Below are 24,213 nucleotides of genomic sequence, written 5' to 3'. Positions count from 1 at the left end.
GAAATACACACATTCACATTCATTTATATTAGGCTCCTTGATCATACCACAAACATCTAAAAACCATACTCCTATATCAACACACCCAGCCACGTTCATTCAACATTATTTAATCTACTCTCTAAAAACAATGACTTATGGACATTTCATTAATTCATGGCTCATCCATACATTTGTCACTGTTGGTTTACATTGGACTCAAATAGAATACTATTATTCGTTTTTTATAGTATTATTTTATGATCAGAATAGAATAATAAAATGTGCCTTCTTATCTGAATAAATAGAAAAAATGCACCGACACGCGTTTCGGTGAGAAATGATCCGATCAATGTAGTGCTAGAGGCACTCCTCTGGTTTGACACAATATGATGACCTTTGACTGTCATCATTTTAATGGACTTTTGGTGTGTTATTGTATCCTAGCCTGAATGTACAACATCCTGCATATTCCTTGTTTCGCTGGAAGATTAAGTCTTGCAGTCTTAAAGTGGGAGCTGTCACAGAGTAGAACAGCTTGCCAAGAACACAACGTGTGGGATGTGCATTTGAAAGCATGAGAGAGGTGTGGAATGTACTTTTTAGTCTCGAAGGCAGTGTTATGAGCAATGGTGCATAAATGTACATTATGTTGTACATTGAGAGGTGAAGTATGTGATGCTATGGGCAATGGTGCACAAATGTGCATTGTGTTGTACATTGGGAAGTATTATGAAGTTCTTACTATTGGCTTTGACATGGCCTTGTGTCATCCTGAATTCTGACTCTGTCTTGCTTGAGCTTTCTGACTGTCTTGCTTGAGATTTTTTGCGTGCAAAGGCAGGCCTACAGAGTGCTCCAGTTTTTTGGGTTAATCGCGTTCAAGGTTGCTTTTTTGGGGGGGGGGAGAAGATATTATTGAATGCACCCTCAAAGGCTTTCGTAAGCTTAATTAGGATAAAAGCTGGAACATGTGAGAATGCAGAGGGAACGTGGGAACTCGTTTTGTCTTTGGAATGCTTACATGGAAGGTGGACAATTCCAGTAAGTTTCCCTGGGGCAGAGGGAAGGTCTTTCAAACCTTATAGTGTGTTTCGAGACTATAAAGCGGAGGGTTGTTGACTTAGAAACCGGGATTGTTTGAGCCTGAACAATGCAGGCATCTGGTTGCGGAGTCTCCTAGCTTCGGCTGCAAGTTCCCCAGTCTGAAGTGGGTCAGGATGTAGATTGCACCAGGTGAATTGTTTGAGTTTTGATTGTTGCAATTGTGATGTGTGGCCAGTGGCTATGATCATTTGAGGTGTTTTCTTTGTGATGTGCGAGTGATTCAGAGTGCACAATAAAGTAATCATTGATGTATTTAGTGTATATATCTTTTTGATTTCTTGAAGGATGTCTGGTATTATTTGCTGTTTGTTTATTCATTATTATTATTCATGCATTTAACAGTTGCATTTGCCAAGTATGTTATTATTGCTTACTTATAAATATATATCTCTATATACATTTGAATGTGGCACATTTGACATCCGGGAAAGCCTTACTGTTAGAGAGCATTGCATGAAAAAAAACAAGCCTTATTCTAAAAAGAGAGACATTGATGTATTTCATTTTATAAAGTGAAACCCCTTTCTAGGTGTTGTTGTGTTATAGGTCTCCTGATTCATCATGTTTGAGCCATCATGTGGGAGTGGTATTTTGGGAGGACGAAGCAAGACAATCTTATAAAGCCATCTTCCTCAGGGTGCATAAACGTATATGGAAGCACGTTCAAGGGGCCCGTTCCAATTGGAATTATGTCTGTAAACAGGTCATGAAAACAGACATTTTATAGATACTTCAAATAATCTAAAAAAACACAGGGAAAATTACCTATTTGGACTACGATAAAGAGAGGCGATACCACACGTGTCCCCGGTTTAAAACAGTTTCTAAAAGGTCAATGTGAAAAAATCTAAAAGAAAACCAACACCACATGCATCATACCACGTTTAAACAGATACCCTTTTGTGAAAAGGGAAGCAGTGCCATATAGAGCCACATATTTGTACTATAGCACTACCTTACTTTACATCCCAAGAGAGAAGAGACATCAAGAGTCATTTCTACATGGAACCTACTTACAGAGGATAGAGTATAACTCTTCTTAAGGGAGATCTCTACACTGGACTGAAGAAAAGAGTTCACACCATACAGCTTATACTATCTTGGTCAGCGTTTCCAGCGTTCGGCAAATTTTATTCTATGAGGATTCGACCGAATTGAGTTATAATTCTGTGCTCTGCATATTAGGTGAGTTGACACGAGGACATTCTAACTTGGAATCCATTAACTCTGGGTACCCTGTTGTTCCTTCTTGTGCATTCACTCTACACTATCTCTACTTCAGTATATTTAGTGCGCATAGATCTATATTAATTGGAGCAACTCATTGACATATGTTGAATCTATAATAAAAAGCCCTCAAATACGATGTCCCTAGAGCCCTCTGCTCTAATAGTTTTTGTATAGAGTAACACTGCATGATATCAGTGCCCTTTCGGGCATGGGATGTGCTTCACACATGTGCGGTGAGTGGGGAGGATCATGATCTTTTTACTGTTTTGGGCATTGCCCTCTCGTGTGGCTTGACTGGCTAACTATAATAACTGCATTTCCAACATGCAGTTATAAAACCGTTCAAAAATGTTTTTGCCACATTATATTGAGCCCACTCTGCATGAATTCTCTTCATGTTTTTCTAAAAGCTGGGAGCAATCAAACATATATACATGTAATTATATGCCCCTGTGAATGCAGCCCCTTTTGGTGTATTTGTTGTTAATGAGGGAATACATGTGTCTGTTTATACCTCTTGAGCTCCTAATCTTATTGATACAAGTCTCCCATGGCAGTATAACTGTCATTCTAGATATACTCGCTGAGCCATTGTTCTGGTCGATATGGTCCTTACGTTATATTCTCTAGACTACATTTTCATTTACAAGCAAGGCCATTTGGCTTTGCCATTGCTTGTTGAATTTCTTGCTGCTTTTGTGAAAGGTTGAACAAACAATACACTGTATTCTTTATTTTTTAAGAATAGATGGTGTGGTGTCTTAAAACCTATTGAGCCTTTTTCATTCTCTAGGTATTTCTTACCTTCTGGAAATATACTCTACTCCAGTTAAGATTCAGCAGAATGGCCCACCACCTGAACAACAATCTCATGTGTCAAAATCAAACATGTACAAGCATTTCACAATCATCAAACAAAACAGAACTAATATGGAGTACATATACTGCACAATAAGGTACCCTAACAGATGAGAGAACGAGAGAACAGTGTCCTATTTTGTAGCACTGAAATTTTCATGACCGCAAAATTGCAACCCATCTCGTAAAATTCTCCAAAGGGCATATTCATTTGGTTTAATTTCTTAGTCTTCTGGCTGTTTTTTCAGACATTGTACTGGAGTATGTTTAAGGATAGATGTTTGCCTGTGTTAAGTGACTTGTGTATATGAGTACATGTTGGAACAACGATGGGTTCATGAGAAGTGTTGTGCAAAGGTATGCCTGGGAGCTGTATGTAGGTGTGTGAGGATTTTATAGTATGTGAGAAAGTTAAGTGTGTGTGTGTGTGTGCGTGTGTGTGTGTGTGTGAGAAAGAAAGTGTGTGTGCGAGAAAGGTAAGTGTGTGTGCGAGAAAGTTAAGTGTGCGTGCGAGAAAGTTAAGTGTGCGTGTGAGGAAGCTGTGTGTGTCTGCGTGTGTGTCTGTGTGTGTGAGGAGTGTGTGTGAGGAGTGTGTGAAGTGTGTGTGTGTGAAGTGTGTGTGTGTGAAGTGTGTGTGTGTGTGAAGTGTGAAGTGTGTGAGTGAAGTGTGAGTGAAGTGTGTGAGTGAAGTGTGTGAGTGAAGTGTGTGAGTGAAGTTTGTGTGTGGAGTGTGTGTGGGGTGTGTGTGTGTGTGGAGTGTGTGTGTGTCTGCGTGTGTTAGCGTGTGTGTGTGTGCGTGTGGTGTCTGTCTGTCTGTCTGTCTCTGCCCTGGGACACCAAGGTGTAGTCTGTGAGAGTCTCTGTGATTGTAGTGGTAGAAACAGAGTGCAAAACGAGGTAAAAACGTAATATTGCAGTGCACACAGATATTAGGGAATTAGAGCATCCTTGTGTATTTTAAGACTGGTAATACACAGTAAGAGTTTTATTGTCTAAGGAGCACTAAGTGAAAAGAGAACCCAGGAGGGACCGAAAGAAGTTAGTGAAGAGGAGCAAATCAAAGAACAGGCTGGGGTTGGTAAGAGCCAGAGAGGAGCAGATGTAGACACAAAGATCACACAGGAGCCCAAGGAATACATGCAGACAGGGAGAGTCCTAGAAGCGAGAAATTAAGTAGCTCCTGTTCTCTCTCGGGTCTCACCTTCCAGCGACCATCCCTCACTTGTGAAACATGGGGCACTCAATAGTGGCATGAAGGTATATACAGAGCAACAAGCACAGGCAGTGCCCATCATTTTACAAAGATTCACAGAAAGAAAGTAATCCAGGCAGCGGGAGGTTCATGAAGGGCTCCGTTAGAAGTCAAGGCTCTCAGTTTTCACTGTACACTTCAGAAATGCTCAGCGCCACTAAATAAATCTTAGCCTTTACACAAGAGGGCAATCCTTAACAGGAGCTCAGCAGTGTCATGATTCATACCTGGATAGGGTTAGCAGCTTTAAGTGCAGAGTCAAAACTACTATGTAAAACAAGAGGTAGTATTGGGCCAGCATTTATGGTGTTGTGCTAGCAACCACTGGGGCAGAGTGCCCTGTGTGTGTTGGAGCCCAGTGAGGGTCAGGTCTGGAGCCAGTGGGGTGTGGCCAAGATGGCAGGCGCAATGGTTGCATGCTAGCAAGCTCCCGTACTGTGACCGTATAAATAATCATGCGTACTGATTATCGGTCTTTCCTGAACAGCTTCAATAATCACTCTAACCCCAATGAGACCAGGTGGAAGGTCCAGGGATCCACAGTGGAGAGCGGTACCTGAGGCGCAGGATCTACCCCCAGGTTCTGGGGAGGCCGCAAGCCAGAGCGGAGGCATGCTGCAGGACCTCAATGCAGGGAGCAGTGAAGACCAGAAACGCCATCACGACCCATGACACGAGAGGAGCCTCATGCGCGAATATCGCACCAAGTGGACACCGCCTGTGAGGTGCCATCTCCCCCACAGGGTGATCAGCTACAGGGGGCGGTATCGATAAGAAACGCCACCTGGAGCCCATGCAACAGAAGGAGCCTCGCACAGGGAGATCACCCCAACCAGACACTACTGGTGGGTCTACAACTCTCCCACTGGATGATTGGATGCCACAGAGCCACCATAGGCCATACGCAGACTTAGTAGGGCAATCAGCTAATGAGTAGGCATTCTTGGAGTAAACAGTGGATAGCGGGACTAGGGAAGCGCATAGTCTGGAGGCGGTGGTGCACTGGTGCGCAACCCTGCTCGTAGACGGAGTGGACACTACAGAATCTACGCTGGGTACTATATAACCAAAAGCAACACATATACAGACGTTGATACATGAACTGCGGAAAGCTGTGGCTACCCTGGAAGTGAAATATGTGAAACAAAACAAGGACCCCCTGATAAGGATCAATTTCCTGGGTCAGGGAAAACAATTTGTGTGAATAAAACACCCAGGCAAATCTCTAATAACCACTAACACATGAATACTGGCATTTGCCAGACAAGAATAATAATGATCAACAACTGTTTTTACACATAGGTTACAGTTTAATTCCTTTTATAAATTTGCCTGGGTGTTTTATTCACACAAATTGTTTACCCTGAAAGTGAAAGCCGCTCCAGGCGCAATAGTGTATGCATCAAAGGCCTACCAGAGGGAACAGAAAGCCCATGAATTGAGCTGTATCTTGGTTGGAGAACACCGTCTTGGGTGGGTAGATGTCACAATTTTTCTCTGAGGAACAGGTGCCTGCCATGTCTTGAGGCAGTTAGAAGGACCTGGTCATTGGAAGTGGCATGAGATATAGAACCAGAAGGAGGGCATGTGGAAGAAGGCTACGGTGGTTTATTTATTTATTTTTAAAGTTTTGACACAAGCGGGTATCAGAGCGCTTCACATTTAGGGTAGGTAGGATACAGTAGTTACATATATGTGCATAGCATGCCAACACTGGGATTCCCAGGTGTAAAACAATGTAGTAGTCAATCAGGGCATAAGAATAGAGGACAGGTAAGTGGGCAGTAGAGACAAGGCTTTTAGGGCAGAAACTTTCACTAGGATTTTTTGCACTTCCTTTTTGAAAGAAGCGGTGGATGAGATTCAATGGACTTCAGGTGGAAGAGAGTTCCAAATCTTCAGGACAATGCCTGAGAAAGCTCTGTGACTCGTTCTCTTTTAGTGGAAAATCTGTGGTTTCAGGAGCAGTGACCTTGCACTTTGTGACAGTTTGCAACCCGCTGATAATTCTTGCTTTTGAAGCAGATAAATAGGGGGGTCTTGAAATGTAGGGCTTTGTGAGTCGTGCAGGCAATCTTTAGCTGTATTCTTGCTTCATAGGGCAGCCAGTTTTGTGTTTTTAAGGATGGGGATATGTGACTGCATCTTTTTGTACCAGTAATTAATCTGGCTCTGGCATTAATGGGAGCCCTTAGTCGGGCCAAGTTATGTTTGAGAAGACTAAATGGAGCTACCGTAGTCTAGCCTTGGCAGTACAAGAGCTTGTACCGCCAGCTTACAGTCTTCCTGTAGAATGAATGGTTTGAGATTCCTTAGTACACTCATCTTGTGTTTAGCTCCCTTGGTAATTGCTAATATGATTTTGCATGTCCAAATGCATGTCTAGTGTAAATCCGAGAGATTCAGCTGACTTAACGTGGGGAGAGCAGTTGAAAGCTGTAATATTTCATCCAGAGGTCGATCTTGGGAGTAAGATTAGGGGGAGCGATGAGGAGGAATTCCGTTTGAGGTGTTGAGCATGAGGTGGATCTCAGTGAGCCAGTTGTGAGTGGTTATCAGAGTAGAGTCGAGTGAAATTAAGTCTTCTAGGGAGGTGATTTTCAGATATAGTTAAATGTCATATGCATACATATGAGAAAGAATGTTCGCTGAGTTTAGAGCATTTGCTAAGGGTTCCAAGAATAAATTGAAGAGTATGGGTGAAAGGGCGGACCCCTGTGGAACCCCCATAAGATACTGTAGAGGGCTGAGATAGGGATTGATTGATTGGTTGAGGGTTCTAATACATTCACCAAAATTCCATGCTGGGAAATCTGGAGCAAAATCATCAGTGGGAGCTCCAGGAGAGGTCACATGGTACACATCTTGCGGCAAAATGGAATGGTCATCAAAGAGGTGTTAACATAGCACCTGTGAGGGTAGCTGCCACTACAGTAGCACCGTGGCCCAACTAGCACTAATCAAGCATGACTTGTAGACTATTTTTGAAAAATAATGTTTTCACACAGAACTAAGGCTATATTTGCCATTAATGTAAAAGTAAATGCCATATGCTGATAACACTGGAAGCTCTGAAGGCCTTCAAAACAATTATTATTAAAAATGTATTTTAAAAATGGGTGAAAAGAAACATCTTGAAGGAAAGGTTTAAACAGGACCTCTCATATTGGTGTACCAAGGAACCTTAATTGCTTATTACTGGGACTGCATTAATGAGAAAATGCATTTTTCCTTGCAGAAGGTTGAATAACCTTATAATGGAAGTGGGAAGTGCAATAATAAACATTTGTACTGATGGTACACAAATGTAATAGAAAATAGGAACATAGAGGAAATGTAAGAGAAATATAGGCTCTGAGTTATACAAAATTGTCCTTGGAGATCAGGCACGTCTATTTGTATGCCTTATTCTACTGTTACAAGATGATATTTAAGACCAATAAGCTTCTCCTTTGCTCAATTTTGATGCCAATTGCAAAATAGTTTTTATTGCAGTAATTCTTAGATTTCATAATTCTCTTCAGAAATTTCAACATATAAGCTGTGCGAGTTAGAGAAGGTGATATTAGAGAAAAAGCTATATGGTACAGAGACTGAAATTACCATAAAAGCAATGTGTAAGATTGATGCCAAGGAAAGAAAGAATTATTACCATTTATACAATCTAGTTCTAAGCACCATGATGTTGGAACATTTCTATGATCAGATGGTTCAAGGCTCTCGTCTGCCCTAAGAAAAAGGTCACTTTATGGGTGAACTTTATACTGACTTCTCAACTAAAATGAGATTTAAAAAAAACTACTTTATTGATGAGAAAACAACATTATGTCTAGGCTTTCCTGTTTTCAGTTTCTATTTTTGGTAAATTCTGGTGGGGTTTTTTCCAGTGTTTTTCAAGTGATTTCACTACGTTAAAAATACAGTGGTTATCAGTGGTTACACATTTTCACGCCATTAAAAACAACGGAAAAAGTGTTTTTTAGGTGTTTATGCAACATGTTGCTTTTCTTATTGTTTGCTTTCTGCACTGATAGTGCATGGTATATAGCCACTGTACGTATAGTGTATATGAGATCCAAATAGATTTTTGCAAATTAAACTTATTGAAGTACACCATACAATACTCATTCAGTGAGCCATGGTCATGTGTGCTCGCTCTTTCCTTCCTATGTACACTTCTGTGAAAAGGCCCTCTCAACATTGACTCTTGAGAAGGGCACGTCAAAACAGCCAGTACACAATTTGTTAACCCTGGCCACTAACATAGCTTTCCATGCCAATACTGGTGCACTTCAAGATTGCGATTCTTAAGGCAGGGTCTGCAACAATTGCATTGAGCTGGGTGCTTATGCCCTGAGAGTTATTGAAGTAGTCAAAACTGGAGCAGCAGTTTTGAAACTACAGAGGAAATTCCTCTTTATGGAAGGGATCTAGAACTTTTTTTAATATGCCCTCTACAGCACTTATGTTTTCCTGTAAAAATCAAAGAATGCAGTAGAGTGTACTTTTTCACATCACTATTAATATGCGACCAAAGATCCTCACATTTCTTGCCTTTGGCATCATCACTCAGCGTTAAATTCTGTAAATGGTTGCCACATGGATAATATAGCATTCATAGCCCCTTGGACTGAGAGCTATCAGCTAAGGTACACAGTTGGGATGACTCGTTCTTTAATGCCACACAAAGCATGAAATGATAAATATTTGCATTTTAGTTCCTGTGCATATGAAAACAGTGCACAAGAATGGACTAAAAAGTCAATAGCATTCCTCATTAACTCTGAAGATTGTAAAGATGCTTTCCGAATACCATATAATAAGTGGCAAGGATCTCTTACAGGAAGCACTTCAGCTAAGGTATCAATTTTGACAGATCATCACACAAAATATTGATATAAATCGCAGGAATAACTGAAAATACGAACAATATCACTCCTATCTTTGTTGAACTTGGAAAGAACCTTTTTTTGCATAGCATTCCTAGTGACACTGCGTTTCATGTTTTCCAAAAGTCTGGTGTCACGTCTTCACCACTATTCGAGATGCTTGGTGATGGTGCTCTTTTCACATATACTTCTCACTTTACCCTGCATCGAATGTTTAAAGCCTGGGGTGTTGACAATTCACCTATCAATACTGACTCACTAGAAACTAGAGGCTGATGTAGTTAGGGTTTTTACCCACTCTCTGTGGGTAAATGTAATAACACATATTAGGAAAGATTCTTATGAAACCAGCCATTTTACCTATCAGTAAAAGAATCAAACACAGCTAAAATATCAAATATGATTTTGATATTTCCATATTCTCTACAGTTTATAAAATAATTAAACAAAACCTAAAACATGCTTTTAAATCCTGCATCTTTAGACCAAAGACAACAAAACTGAAAAAAGCCAAAGGAAGAAGACACTATTCTAGTGATATCCCTAAACAACAAATTCAAGCAGAATAATGTTAGCCCAGTCTTTTTTACTGCTAGCTTATATAACAAAGTTACATTGTATTGGCCCCTTCAGGAAGAAAAAAATGACTCTTTCACTCTCTTTTTCCTTTCACTGAATGGCATTTAGTTTGTGGTTGGTCAGGTGTTTTTTCAGTGTTTATATGTTTTAACTGGTGAGGGCTATTTCTCTTTCAGGGGGTTTTATCATTTATTTTAGGTTTAAACCTAAAACCAGACAGCCTAATTTCGTCCTGTCATGTTTCACTGAAGATTAATTAATTAGTGAACCAGAATATTCAGGAGTTAATCAATTTGCAACATATCTCACAAGATAAATGCACTTACAGCAGTTATAACACCTAACGGTGAACAAACATATGGCTTGCTAGTATGGAACTTTCTTTTGCGGTACCAGAGATTTGGGGATTTTTTTTTTAACTTTCACAAAATGTACTGGGGCCTTATTCTCCTAGATTAATGTGCATGTACAATTAACGATTCAGAGAGGTAAAAAATACCTATGTACTCTACAATCCTCCTCCAGTTACATATATTTGGTACAATTAGCTGACGAGCCCTTGACATCAAAATGGCTCCGGTTCGTTATTGAAATTGAATGGAATTGAAATTGCATTGATATTATGCTTACTACCCAGAAGGGTTTTTGCAGCAAGTAGCACACTCCCCAGTTGCCCAAAGTTAGAGGTCAGACCACTGGTTATTGGAGTTAGTCCTTCATCCTACAGGAAACCATTGCATGTATTAGTTTCTTCGTGGCACATTAGTGACTCGGTATGATCAATAGAAAAGGGTATATGAAAAGCAAATGATTTAAAAAAAAAAAAAGCTTGAAGACAGTCATGCTTGAGATTTAAGAGCAGTTTTCTATATAGAAGAGACATAAGGTACGGAGAGGTGCATTCAAAATAAAGGTGGGAAAGAGAAATTAAAGGTCATGCAGGATTTTTAGGAATAAAGCAGCTAGGCTTTTTGTGAGTCTCTGGATGTAAACGTATGGAAATTCTGCTCTTAAGGAAAGTTGCTTTTTGAAGACGTGGCTGATACTCACCACATTGCAAAAGTTCAAGCCAGATACTTGCTGAGACTCTTTTACTAGTGACCGCAAAGAAGTGTGACATTGACCAACATCCTAGTGCCCATAATTACAATTTGATAACACCGTCATAACCCCACTGTATGCAATGTAAGCAATCATACCTAGAAATACTCCTATGTGTACCAACTACAGCAGTACATGCAATGCCAGAAAAGTATTGTTAGTACACAAATCCTTTTACACCATATATAAACTACACATATAATATAAACATGTTATTTATAACACCCACCAACTCAAAATATAACAAGGCAGCTAATAAACCCAATGCAAGCATGAACGTTTAGTGCTCGTTAATATGACCCAATCAGTACCTAGTTTGATAGGTGCTCCGTAAGCATCCACCTGAAAAGCACCCCCACAGAATACCATGACCAGTAGAATGGATGTGTCCGAGGTCACTTCAAAATGTACGATGCAAGCCTGATGCTGGTGGGTCAAAGGGGAATTTTTCATTGGTAGGCTCAAATAGTTTCTCACAAAAACGGCAAAGAAAGGTTGTAGGGTCTTAATATGCAGAAATACATTCTTCTTTAACCATTGTTACTTCACACATCCTGCTACAGCCTTCTTAAAGATTTCTGGCAAATCGGACGATGCAAAACAAAGAGCACATCGAGAAAAGTCACAGCTTTAACCCCTTGCTCGTAGGAGATAAAAGGGGCCAGTCGAGACACAAGAGTAAAAGTAGCAAAGATTAAAATGGCTGTAGGTAATATCTGCACTAACTTGGGGGGTATGACATCAGCGTGTTCTGTAGGATTTCCGGTGTACTGTTGAGGGTTAGGGGAGGACGAACAAAGAATGTTACAATAATTTATTTAGCCATTTAAATATTTCACACTCACCAAGACGGGCCTTATTAACAGCTGATGGGAAAAGCTTCACTTCATCAGGAAGAGTGTCAAACACATGTTGAGGTACATCAGCCAGTGTCTCGTCTTCTTCTACAGTTGTGTTTCCATCCTGCAAGCCAACATTTAAGTAGGTTTATGCGCACTGATTTGATCTGCAGAAAAACTAATAAAACTGAACAAAGCATATGCATACTATTTTAGAGAGCGACAATCACGGAGGTTTGCAGACTTATAGGTCATTAAGATGCATAGCTAGAAACGAAACTCAAACATTGCCAATGCAGTTAACAGTATTACTGCATACTATCTATTTCAATTGGGAAAAACTCATATTACAGTTAATTAAAGAAGTGCACGTCGTGCTCCTTGACACACTATCAACTATGGTGGGCAATGCTTCTTCAAAAGATCAAACCAGGACAGATATGGTACATACAGCCAGGAGAAAATTTCGGGCTAAAACCAGAATATGCAGAATATGTTATGTCTTTTTTTACTTGCAGAGTTAAATCACAATTGCTACCAAGACGAAAAACAAATTTGCCAAAGTCCAGCATAGCTGGTTTCTGGGGCACTCTCGGAGAGCGTGAATGTAATTATCATAATGTTAATTGCATTAGATTCATTGTATTGCCTAGTCTCAGGTCAGTGTTCCAGAAAGCAGCTTCCCAATTATAAAACAAGCATTTACAATGCAATACGTCTCGCAATTGCCAGATTTTGACCTGTTGGTATTGTAAAAGTTAAAAAACAAAACAAAAATAAAAGGGTGTCCCTAAAGCGGGTGCCACGCTCAGTATTAAAGTTTAAAAAAAACAATATCGATTGCGGTATCCCTGTAGCAGGCGCCGGGCTCAGTTTTAAAATTAAAATAAATAAATAAACAGAGCGTGGTGTCCCAGAAGAGGGCACAGCACACAACATCAAACTTTTACAAATAAAATGATCTGAGTGCAGTGTCCGTAAAGCGGTGCCTTGCTCAGCATGCACATACAAAAAACAAGCATTTACAATGCAATAGGTCTCGCAGCATTAAAGTTTGAGTTATTGGCATTGTGTATGAAAATGCCAATAGTTATAACTTTTGCAAATGTGACACCTATAGCATTTGTAATGCAATAGGAGTTGTATGTACGTGACTTAGATGTATTGATATTACAAATAACAATGGCTTTTCATTTTTTTAATAGTTAATACTTAAATAAAAGTTATTGTAATTGTGTCGGTGGAAGGGTGAAGTGGGTGGTGTCCCGAGTGACGTGGGTGGTGTCCCGAGTGATGTGGGTGGTGTCCCGAGCGATGTGGTGGTGTCCCGAGCGATGTGGTGGTGTCCCGAGCGATGTGGTGGTGTCCCCAGAGTAATGTGGTGGTGTCCCCAGAGTGATGTGGTGGTGTCCCTGAGTGATGTGGTGGTGTCCCTGAGTGATGTGGTGGTGTCCCTGAGTGATGTGGTGGTGTCCCTGAGTGATGTGGTGGTGTCCCTGAGTGATGTGGTGGTGTCCCTGAGTGATGTGGTGGTGTCACTGAGTGATGTGGTGGTGTCACTGAGTGATGTGGTGGTGTCCCTGAGTGATGTGGTGGTGTTCCTGAGTGATGTGGTGGTGTTCCTGAGTGATGTGGTGGTGTTCCTGAGTGATGTGGTGGTGTTCCTGAGTGATGTGGTGGTGTTCCTGAGTGATGTGGTGGTGAAGGGGTCTCCGATGTCGCAGTATGAAGATGCGGCTGTCAGTGTAAAGCGCAGGTAGTTCAAAACACTGGTGGAGCAGACTGGCGGTGAAATACTTTAGGGAGGTACGACGGTGGGGTTGAGGAGGGAAGTGAAGAGGCCTGAATGACTAGCGAATGGAAAAATACTTCATGGTCACTTTGCTTTCCTGTACAAATTAAGTATGGACATCCTACCTCACAGAAATACATTTCAGGATGTCAAGAAAGGTTGGTGTTAAAAAATAAATACAAATTTGACACAAGTGCAATAGATTCAAAGTGAAAAATGATAAAAGACAGGAGCATTGTGTTCTAGGGTTCTTCTTAGTGAGGCTTACAGTCACTGTGCTATCTGAACATATTGTGGACATCCTTAAGAGGCCCTAACGTAACAATTCAGGTTTTTGGGATAGCTACATGCTATGGACACAATTATCTTTTTTCTTATTGAAAAATGTATTGGGCAGTAAAATTGCAAAGTATGGGTGAAACCCATTTTAATTTTGTAACAGGTTCTGAAATATTTTGTTACAGAGTTGTTTAATAGAAAGCAAATATGGACTTTATATAGGCAATTTTTGTGCTAAACAGAGATTCTTTCGCTTGGCTTTAAAAGTGTTCCCCGTCCAACATATGAATAGGTCTAATCATTGTTTACAACTATTAAAGAATATCCTATGATCGAGAAAAACAACTTACCTATCTAACATCAGTATACCAGTGTGGGGCAGAAGGGAGAGGAAAAGTTGCTTACCTGCAACAACCATTCTCTGGTAGATGCATGGTCCTTATGTCATATTTGGAAAGCGTGGTTGAATTTACATAGGCTCATCTCTCGGCACTGCTTTTCTCCCTACAAAGAAATTAAATACTGCCTGACAAGTGGGAGGCAGGCCAGGGTTGGTCTCTGTGTTGGATCTTTTATTTTACTTTCAAGGTCTCTCGGAGGTCCTGGAACGTGCTCACCACAGAGGCAGAGCCTGAAACCCCAGCGGAGATGCTGTTTCCGTGCAGCCCCACACCTGCGTTCCGCGCGCGCCTGGTGAGTAAAGCCCTTCAACTTCTGTCCTCGCGTCGCATACCAACAATGCGCGTCGTATAATCATTTGCTCTGCAGAAATGAAGGAATTTGTTTTATTCCAACACTTTAGCTCTGTCAAGGATGGACAGCCGCATTGCAGATTCCGCGGAGGCCACAATACTTCTGAATGAACTACGCAAACAGTGTGTCGTCCTCTGCTTTAAGCACATAGCGCTGTTGACGAGGTGTTACAATGTTCCTGACATACAAAACTGAAGGGCTTATTCAAGATTTTTATTAATACACAATTGTCATTCACTCTTTTTTTTTTATCTTCGTTAAAAGAAATGGCTGTGCTTTTTCCCAGCACTGAATGTGCAACTTCGCTCCTCCGTCTTCTTCGCTCCTGTTGCACTCCATTCTCTTCCACCCTATCCTAAACCAAATTTAACGAGTTTCTTCAAGTTCCCGCCGGGCTGCCGGCCAATCGCAGCGCGGCCCCAACCGGAAGTCCCGCCCCCATCGCGGCGCGAGAGAAAAGCCACTGTCCGAGGAGCCCCGAGGGCTCCTGATCGAGTCCCGGTCCCGAGATGGGGGACCGGGTGAAGAGCGGCCGGGCGCATGGGGAAGGCAGGGCTCTTATGTGGTGAGAGAGCCCCGCAAAGCGCTACCGCCGCCCGAGAGCCAGAACCGCCGCCGAGCACCGCCAGAACAGGTGAGTGTGTTGAGGGAGAGGAGGGGTAAGTGGGGGTGGGGTGAGTGGGGGTGGGGTGTGCGCGTGTGTCTGTTGTAGTGTGTCTGTGCGTGCGTGTGTCTGTGCGTGCGTGTGTCTGTCTGCGCGTGTGTCTATTTAAGGGGGGGTGCGTGTGTGTGTGTATGCAGTGTGTGTATGTGCGCATGCGTGCGTGAGCCTTTCTTTAAGGGTGTGTGTGTGTGTGTGTGCAGTGTGTGTATGTGCGCATGCGTGCGGGAGCCTTTCTGTGCATGGGAATATCAGGCACGGCGACGCGACGTGCGCGTTCACGAGCTACAATCTCCAGGGGGACAAGCTCGTCACAGTCTGCCGTCCACATTCCCCGGAAAGAGACAACATTAGTTGTCTCCCTAGACAGCAAAGCTTCGCTTTGCTTTCGTCTAGGCGAGACCTAAAAAAGGCAGCCGCCATTGTACCCATCAATGGCAAACAAAATAGTGCTCACCCACTAGATAATGCAGACCGTGTAACGAGAAAAATAAAAGGTTGTCGTTATGGGTGGTAATAAATGTGGACAAGGCGGTACCAAGGAGGAACTAACAAGCCTCATAATGAATCAAAAGCCAGCGTTTACAAAGGAAAATGACACAAGCCAATTAAAAATATGGGCGGAGAGTGGGCAGGGCTATACTCTATTACAGCATGCCTCGCAGAGCGATCAGCGCATGCGCTCTGCAGCTAGGCTAGACCTTAAAACCTCCTGAACCAGGAGCCTGTTTGCGATACCTGACTGCTGGAGAACACGGTCATTCCACCATGCAGACACTGCTGCACACAGACTTCACCACTAGAAAAGTTGCTTTCAGCTGCACTGTCAGTATTCCGGCAGAGCAACTACATTAATGTTATTACATTTAAGGTAAATACATTTCCTTGCCCCAGATGCTTCTTAGCTACAGATGAGTTTCTGCAAGGGGAACAGCATGCACACACAATCTGCAGTTCATTACGAAAACCTAGATTTGTGTGTACCTGAAAGAAAAGAGGGAAAGTATGCCAAATGTTTGCTGCATCCACCCGAAATGGATGCATACTGTAGAAACTCAAGGCCTGGTAAATAGGCGCAAGAGCAACAAAATCACTACGAAAGCCAGAGCACTTAATTCAACAGCTAACCGACTGTAAACAGTCAAGCAAGTTCTAGAAAATGTCGGGTTTCCGAAAGCGCTGAAGGTAGCTGCGCCCAAAATTCACATCTAAATCTGAGATGGTGAGAAGATAACGAGGGAAGGTAGACAAAGAGATCAATTTAAATACTGAATTCAAGAATAGTCCTCCTTATTGGTATGTGAAACAAACATTGACAAAGTCGATACGTCTCGGTAATCCGAAAGCTATAGCAGAGGCCAGCATTTGTAGGGGTCTAGTAGGGCCTGCACGGTAAGCAGCGCAAAAGAATCAGGAACCGTGTACCCCAGGAGGGGACACAACAAAGGCCAGGAAGTGCCCCCCCAGTCACCCCTAAAGAACAGCAGGGTAGGGGAAAGAGAGTGCCAAAAGGAGAAAGAGTGGGTGAAAACCTGCTGCCCAATGATGGGGGTGTGGGCCCAGGGGGTGGGGGGGTACATGGTTTGAAGTGTACCCGCAGGGCATTAAGGCCCTATGGAAGAGGGAAGCACCCGTACTCAGGTACTGTTTGTGCTGGCGATGACAGCGACACGGAATTAGCAAAACCCACTTCCCTGCACCAACAAATCAACGAGAAACTGTTGCAGCAAAAGAAAAGGAGTCACAGTGGTTAAAGTCTATGGAATGGAGCTTAAGAGTTTGAAAGGCCACCATCAGAGTAGCAGACCACATACTTACCTTGGGATGGCCTTGCAGCATGGAAAGGCGGTCAGAGAGGGGAGGGGTACCAGAACACTGCACTTGAAGCCCAGGCCTGCCGGTAGGCAGATCACACCAAATAATTATGGCAGCGAGTTGGGCCTAAATAGAGATGGTGGAATACCCCTGAGTCACATAGTCTGTGAAACCTCAGATCAAGGGGCTCAAGGTGACAACAATAAACGCCGCATTATGCATGACAAAAAACACTTTTGCGACGTGACAGAGGTATCTGCATGTTTGACTTATGACTGGAATAATATTGCTATTTGATTTAGGACTAAGGAGTGATTTACGCTTTGATATGTCACCTGGTAACAATCAGGCCATGTGATTTATAACACGCTCTACAGTAAATCGTTTCTATGATGCCCAATTATTTACGTGCAAGAAGTTTTAGGACCCCCGCTGTTAAAGATTTGTGGGGTGGTTTGGTGCAATGTTAATGAAAGCTGCGGCCAATAAATTCCAAACAGCTTCATGCATCCAGCATTTTAACATGAATGGGGGTGCCCGTGAGCGAAATTTATTGCTGTTGTCAATGTTACTGTCTTTTAGCCTCCCCCAAACAATTTGTTTAACGGAACTGATTTTATAGGCGACTAAAACATCTAATTATATATCCATTTGGAAGTAAGCACTAATTATGGTGAACATAGCATGCAGGGTGTGTATATCTGCACCATATTGAGAACAACAGAACCTCCTAAATGCTGTAGTAGATCAAATGTGTTTTTTAAATTTAACAGAGTCTGTAGACCGCATAGGGCATACATTCGGTTACACGTTGCTACTCTTTTGGTGACAGAGTGGGGTGGGAATAGGCTAAGACGTTGCGCCTGGCTCCTGTGCTAATAGGCCCTTCAGCTCAGAGGAGCGAAGGTCCCAGTGACCATGTTCAGTCTGCCGCAACTTCGATGTTGGGACATTTATTAACAACAAGGGGTGGTGATGGACAGAGTTTCTGAATTAAGCAGAATACTCTCACCCAGTCAAGAGATCAGGGCTAGATCCAACACCGTTTTTTAGCTCACTGCACCGTCCCAGCTCAGAACTTGGCTATATGCAAATTAGTCTGTTCCTGTCCCAGTGCATGATGGGAACAGGGCAAACCAAACTACCAAGCCAATTCTTACACTGGGAGGGAAACAAGCTTCCGGGGACCGGTTTCTGGCACTTCAGCCGTCGTCGGCCCGGCTTGCTTGAATCCTGATGGTGCAATGAGCAAGGGACTCACATCTGAGTATACCCTTCCACGCTTAGGGTGGACAAAATATTTAACAACAAGGGGTGGTGATGGAAAGAGTTTCTGAATTAAGCAGAATACTCTCACCCAGTCAAGAGATCAGGGCTAGATCCAACACCGTTTTTTAGCTCACTGCACCATCCCAGCTCAGAACCTGGCTATATGCAAATTAGTCTGTTCCTGTCCCAGTGCATGATGGGAACAGGGCAAACCAAACTACAAGCCAATTCTTACACTGGGAAGGAAACAATTCCCATGCTGAAGCTGCTAAGTGAAGGAGCAACAGCATCTTGATATACGGAAATGCTGCTGCTTTGCTCGACAGATGGGAAACACATCACAAACAATAGAGTGGGATGCAAACAGACACGAGCAGCATCTAGCATGCCTGATGTGCTTCGGAATTAGAAGTGTGTACAATTAAGCATCTGTCTGCAAAATAAGGCAGCTAGGAGCATTTGCAAGCTCGAAGCATTGTTCTCTTGTCTGGTTGACGTTAGAATACGAAGCATGAATGAGCTACACACAGCATTTGTACGCAGTGCGTAACAAGCATTTGCAATGCAATAGGTCTCGCATTATTAATGTTTGAGCTATTGGTGCTACATTATGTAGCAATGCCAGCAGCTCAAACTTTAATAATGCAAGACCTATTTCATTGCAAATGCTTGTTTTTCCACATCCGGCAGCATCTACTGCTTTAAAACCTTATCCTTGTGACATAACATTATGTAATCACCCCCAGCCTCTCTCACCAACCATTCACCTGAAACCACATAGCCATCATTATTGATCCCACCTAACTGGTATTAATATAATATATCACAAAGTAACTGGAGTAAATGCAAGCAAAGATTTTTCCTTGCAAGCATATGACAAGTTCGTTTATTTTCATGATTTGGAACTCCAAAGAGGTACACAAAAGAATATAAAATACACAGAACAATTTCAGTTATAGTGAAAAATAAAACATCAATTTCTTCAGAGGGGCTATAAATTCCAGAAGTCCTAAGTCATGAGAGACATTAATATCTTAAAACTTTGTTTGTGCTAAAAGATCAATAAAGGGAAAGCAACTTTTTTTAAAGCTAAAAACGCAACAGCCAAACATTTCATAGGGGGGAGGGGCCAGCAAGGTCGAGAAAATGCTAAAATCTCACTCAACATTGCAAGTTGGCGAGTGTATTTTTTTAGGCCGGACCAATCCTTTACAGGTTCCGGAGTAGCGTACTACTTGCCGAAAAAGCGCTTCAACACCCCACCCGGGGTAGCAAGCGATATATAAATGCAAACTCTTTTCCCTTTTTATCGCTCCAATATCCTTCGGAATCCAAATACCGGACTAGCATAGCCACCACTCAAATTACTTTCATATTTTACTATGCTATTTCACCACTAATACTTTATGGGTTTTCGAGTAGCGTGCTACCCACCAAAGAAGCGATTCATCGGGGGTAGTAGGCGCTACATAAATGCAATTACAATACAATACATAACATAAGCCAAGTCTGCAGCACTGCAGAAACAAGGCATGATCATCTCTGATAAGCAGACCTGACGCAGAGTGCAATACATGAAATCATTACTACTGCCTGGACTGAGGAATAATATACCAGGATTGCTTGTAAAATACTAGTATGGGTGAATAAAGGCATGGGTGAACAATTGTTATCTCCCAACATACGGGAGCACTCAACAACAAGTAGCATAACATATAGACTAAACACACAGACAATAAAAGTACACTTAGTACGCATTCTTGTCCTCTAAAATGCACTAATGGAAACCCCCTTTATAAAGCAAAAGACAAAAAACATGTTTTTTAAATCACTACAAACCACTCCTACCAAACCTTTCCACACAGTTAAAACGTCCCCACTTTTGATTATTTCGCTGACAGTAGCTCATCTAAATTCAGAGGGCTCACAATAATGTCTAAGTCTGGGGGAAAAAAGTTTTTTTTCTCTAAACATCTGCCTTCCTTAGCACAAGACCACACATACTGAACCTTAACATGACATCTGCACATGTAGTTAAGGCATAGGGGCTGAACATTTCCCCCAACCTTGCTTTCAAGTGTAGCTTCTCATAACTCTTGAAACGAAGATCAATAAAGTAAATCAAAGGTCATCCTTCCAGAAAATGTCTACATTACAGAGAAAATCTGCCTCCCCCAACCCGAACCCTTTTGATCACGGAGGCTATATATAATACATGGAAAATAATTAGCAAACGGCACTTTAACTTCTGAAAAAGCGTCATCCATAAACACTACTGAAAATAACAAAAGATCGTAAACTATAGTCTTACCAATTGCGAAACACGTAAACATATATGTCAACAAAACGATAATTTGTTTACTTTGATCGATGCCACATACAACCGCGGAGATATATTACACCATCCAGTACTGTCTTAGAAGGTCGGCCCCAGAAATAGTTTTCCCATAAATTCACAGGGCAGCTACGAGACACGCGACCATTCTGAGGAGGGGGATGCTACCGATAGGTGGGCTTAAAAGCTGACAGTCGGTCACAATCTACCCAAACAGGGTCAGAGCAGGCGCACATTGGGATTTACACAGCAGCAAACTTAAAAAACAAAACATCTAAATGCCCATATGAGATGCTACTAAGCACGCGGTCACATCCACGAAAACAGTCAGAGCAGGCACACAAATGTACACAACAGCCAATTCATAAAACATCCACAAAGGCTCGTTAAGCACGCAGTCCACATCTGACGGTGCAAGCCTTATAATGTGTCATTACCCAGGCGCGCTAATACACCACCCCCTCAAAAAAAACCTAACACATGGCACCCCAGATCTACCCAAATGGATCCTCAAGAAACTGCAATTCGCTTTCTCAAGTGACCATGCTGCAGAAGTTGCTACGGTAAAGGCAATGTACCCTAGAAAGCAGCGCGCCACAGAAAACCCATTTCTGCACCTATACAGAGAGGGGTTAGGCGCCATCAATGGGCCTCAGATACATCATAATTCGCCGTGCAGAGGCCCAGAGCGGCCTGCTCGGGTCCCACACTAAGATTCCGCCACGTACATAGAGCTGATCTCTTCCCCGCCCCGTTGCCCAACCAGGGGTACACTTACTCCGAGAAAAGAGCCGTAACTTCTCGATCAGTCCCAGGAACCCAAAGAGGGTCCGCATCTGCTCGGAACTAGCGCTGGGGGACACATTGATCACTTGGATCACGTCTGAACTCATGGCGAGTCTCCTGCTTTAACACATCAAATACAAAAGAGCGATTAGTAGCGGTGGTAGCTGCTGCCGCCGCGTAGGGTCTGAGCAGAGGCCTCTGCCGAAGACCAACACTGAGGACACCAGAGCCCTGCCGCCATCAGCCAACGAACAAGCTGCAGCACCAGCCTCGCTGCACAGTGCCTTGATCCTACAGTACCCAGCGCGGGCGTGCGCACTTCAGATGCTCGAAGATATGCTGCGACCTCCTCTCTCGGCATTTACCGCAGACTCCACAGAATCCACACAAACCTCCATGAGAAAGCCATTAACCTCAGAGGCTGACCGGGAGGTGAAACGTGGTGCGATCCTGACGAGGCTGTCCAGGCGCCCTCGCTCGCGAAAGTTAAAGCGTGGGGGAGCGCGAGAAGAGACGCGCGCGTTCACATCCCAGGTCTCCAAAAGCGCGCGGGCACAGCCATTGTCTCCAATGTGTTAAAAAGCTCGTGCACCTCTCCTGTCCCACTCCGCTAAGCTACATGGCAACAATAAGTCTCGCTTACGCGCGAGCAGCGCATGGCGCTGCATCGGTAGGCGAGACCTAAAAACGAGGGAAAGGCCAATGGGGAGGACCTTCTTCCCCAGTTACAAAGTAAAGCATGCACAGACACAGTGCATTACAAGAATTACAGTAATGTGTTCATCCTGGTTTCTGATGCTACTCTAAGAAGATGTGTCAGCAATGTAAAGGAGCACAATATATTGCTACAGTTTTGTAAAATGGGAAAAGCAAAACCGACTACTATTTGCCAATCCCATGCATGGGTTCATCTGCTCCACCCACACAAAAGGCACCCAGCAGCAGCCGGAGTAGGGGACATCTGATGGCTGCACAACAAAGCAACTGACCTTTGCAAACCAATGCTACGAAAACACATACAAGTCCTCGCCATGAAATGACAAAACTTGATCCACTCTCAGCTACGTTCTTCCACACGGATGACACTCGTCCGAAAACCCCTTTATTTTTACAATAAACAGTAAGAGCCAACCATGGATATAGGTTTTTTACAAGTTTTTTTTATTGGCTCGCCCTATTCTAAATCTAGTCAATTTACTGAACTCATAAAAATCAATGAGCCCACAGGAGCTCCGCAGACAACACACACACATGGGAGAGCACTTCACCATCAATGAGTGCAAAGCTGCTGTTGAGTGTGTGATGGGGAGAAAAACATAACTATTTCAAAAGAAGGTCGGTCGTGGGATGCATTTAGATTGCACCGCACCAGAGAGCGAACGTTGGGTAAGCAGGTAGAAAGCTACAGAAATCAGACAAAGAAAAGAGCGTCTGACATTTGATCCCTATCTTTGATTGCACAGCAAATGTGAGGAGATAAGAACAAGATTTATAGGCCAATTTACAGAGGAGCTTGGAGTGAAACACAAGTGCTGATGGGAACTGCTCTTAGTCAAAGCAAAAAGGTGTCTGTAAAACAGACGCTAAAACGGTGACTAGTGGATTGATATGGTACTTGGTCCTTGCTCTCGGGAGGGCTAAACACAGGAAGAGGCATGACGCATGCATGCCATGGACAAATGGGGAGAAAGAATATGAGAGTGACAATGGAGCCAGCAAATGGGAAGCCTATGGATGGGCTGAAGGCTGTGACGTATATACAACATGTCTCAAGGAGACAGAGCAAGCAAAGTTTAGCTGAGATCTAAAAATGAGTCTTTAAATGTAATCGCTATCCAAGAAGGGGAAAAATGGACCTCCTTCTTCAAATCCCTACTCTAAGATCTACGTCAGATACCAACTTCATATGTAACTTAAAATACTTACAACAGAATCCAGGTCCCTAAAATCAACATCAACTCCATCTTACTAAGTGTCAAGCCTGGTTTTCAGGCCTGCTGGACAGAGCAGCAGTCAGCAAGACCTACCTTTAACTCACATATACAAAGTGTGGTTTTGGCTCCACACAGAGGTGTATTTCTCTCTCACCTCATGTTACTAACTGTTTGGCTATCATTCGGCATACTATGGGGTGCTTGCACTGCCACGCCTGAGAGACTATAATTACATATCAAAACGACATCATTACATTAATTTATAACAGATATATATTTTATACAGAAAGCAATACTTTTCAGTTTTTTTCCATTGTAGTAGGCTTTTTGTAAATATTTTAAAGAGGAGCCTGCTGCTGCACTGGATATATACCAATTAAAAATAATTTGTAAAGAAAATAAAACTATATTTAATATGACAACACACGCATGCACAAATGATGGCTCCACATGTGCACACAAAGCAAGGCCCTGTCTTTGATTTTTTTGTGTTTGTCATTTACTTGCATTTCTAAGAGTTCTATTTTGTTTTAGAATTAGCAGCAAACACTTAGCAAATGATGATTTCGAACAAGAATACTATGAGCCACTAGACTTCATAAGAGGTTTAGTATTTCAGCATTTGTTTTGATAGATGAATGCATTATTGAAGGGCTTGAGATAACTGTTTGAATTCCCAAAAGCAGAGCATTGAGATCTGGCCAATGGAAGACTGAAAATGCTACTATCAGACATGGCAAAAGCTCTAACTGCTT

At 42.6% G+C, this 24,213-nt stretch overlaps 1 protein-coding gene across 3 annotated transcripts in view; it reads right to left on the bottom strand.

Annotated features, from left to right (window-relative positions):
* Positions 1-24,213, bottom strand: part of PRDM2 (PR/SET domain 2) — a 434,311-nt gene that overhangs the window by 258,785 nt on the left and 151,313 nt on the right. For all 3 annotated transcript variants that reach the window (XM_086921861.1, XM_086921863.1, XM_086921862.1), the window contains one exon: positions 11,841-11,958. In XM_086921861.1, the coding sequence (XP_086777987.1) occupies positions 11,841-11,958 (118 nt within the window). The remainder of the gene's footprint in view (positions 1-11,840; positions 11,959-24,213) is intronic.

This window comes from Lissotriton vulgaris, chromosome 5 (assembly GCF_964263255.1).
Source record: "Lissotriton vulgaris chromosome 5, aLisVul1.2, whole genome shotgun sequence".
NCBI classification, from domain to species: domain Eukaryota; kingdom Metazoa; phylum Chordata; class Amphibia; order Caudata; family Salamandridae; genus Lissotriton; species Lissotriton vulgaris.
This window is presented reverse-complemented; position numbering and strand designations above follow the sequence as displayed.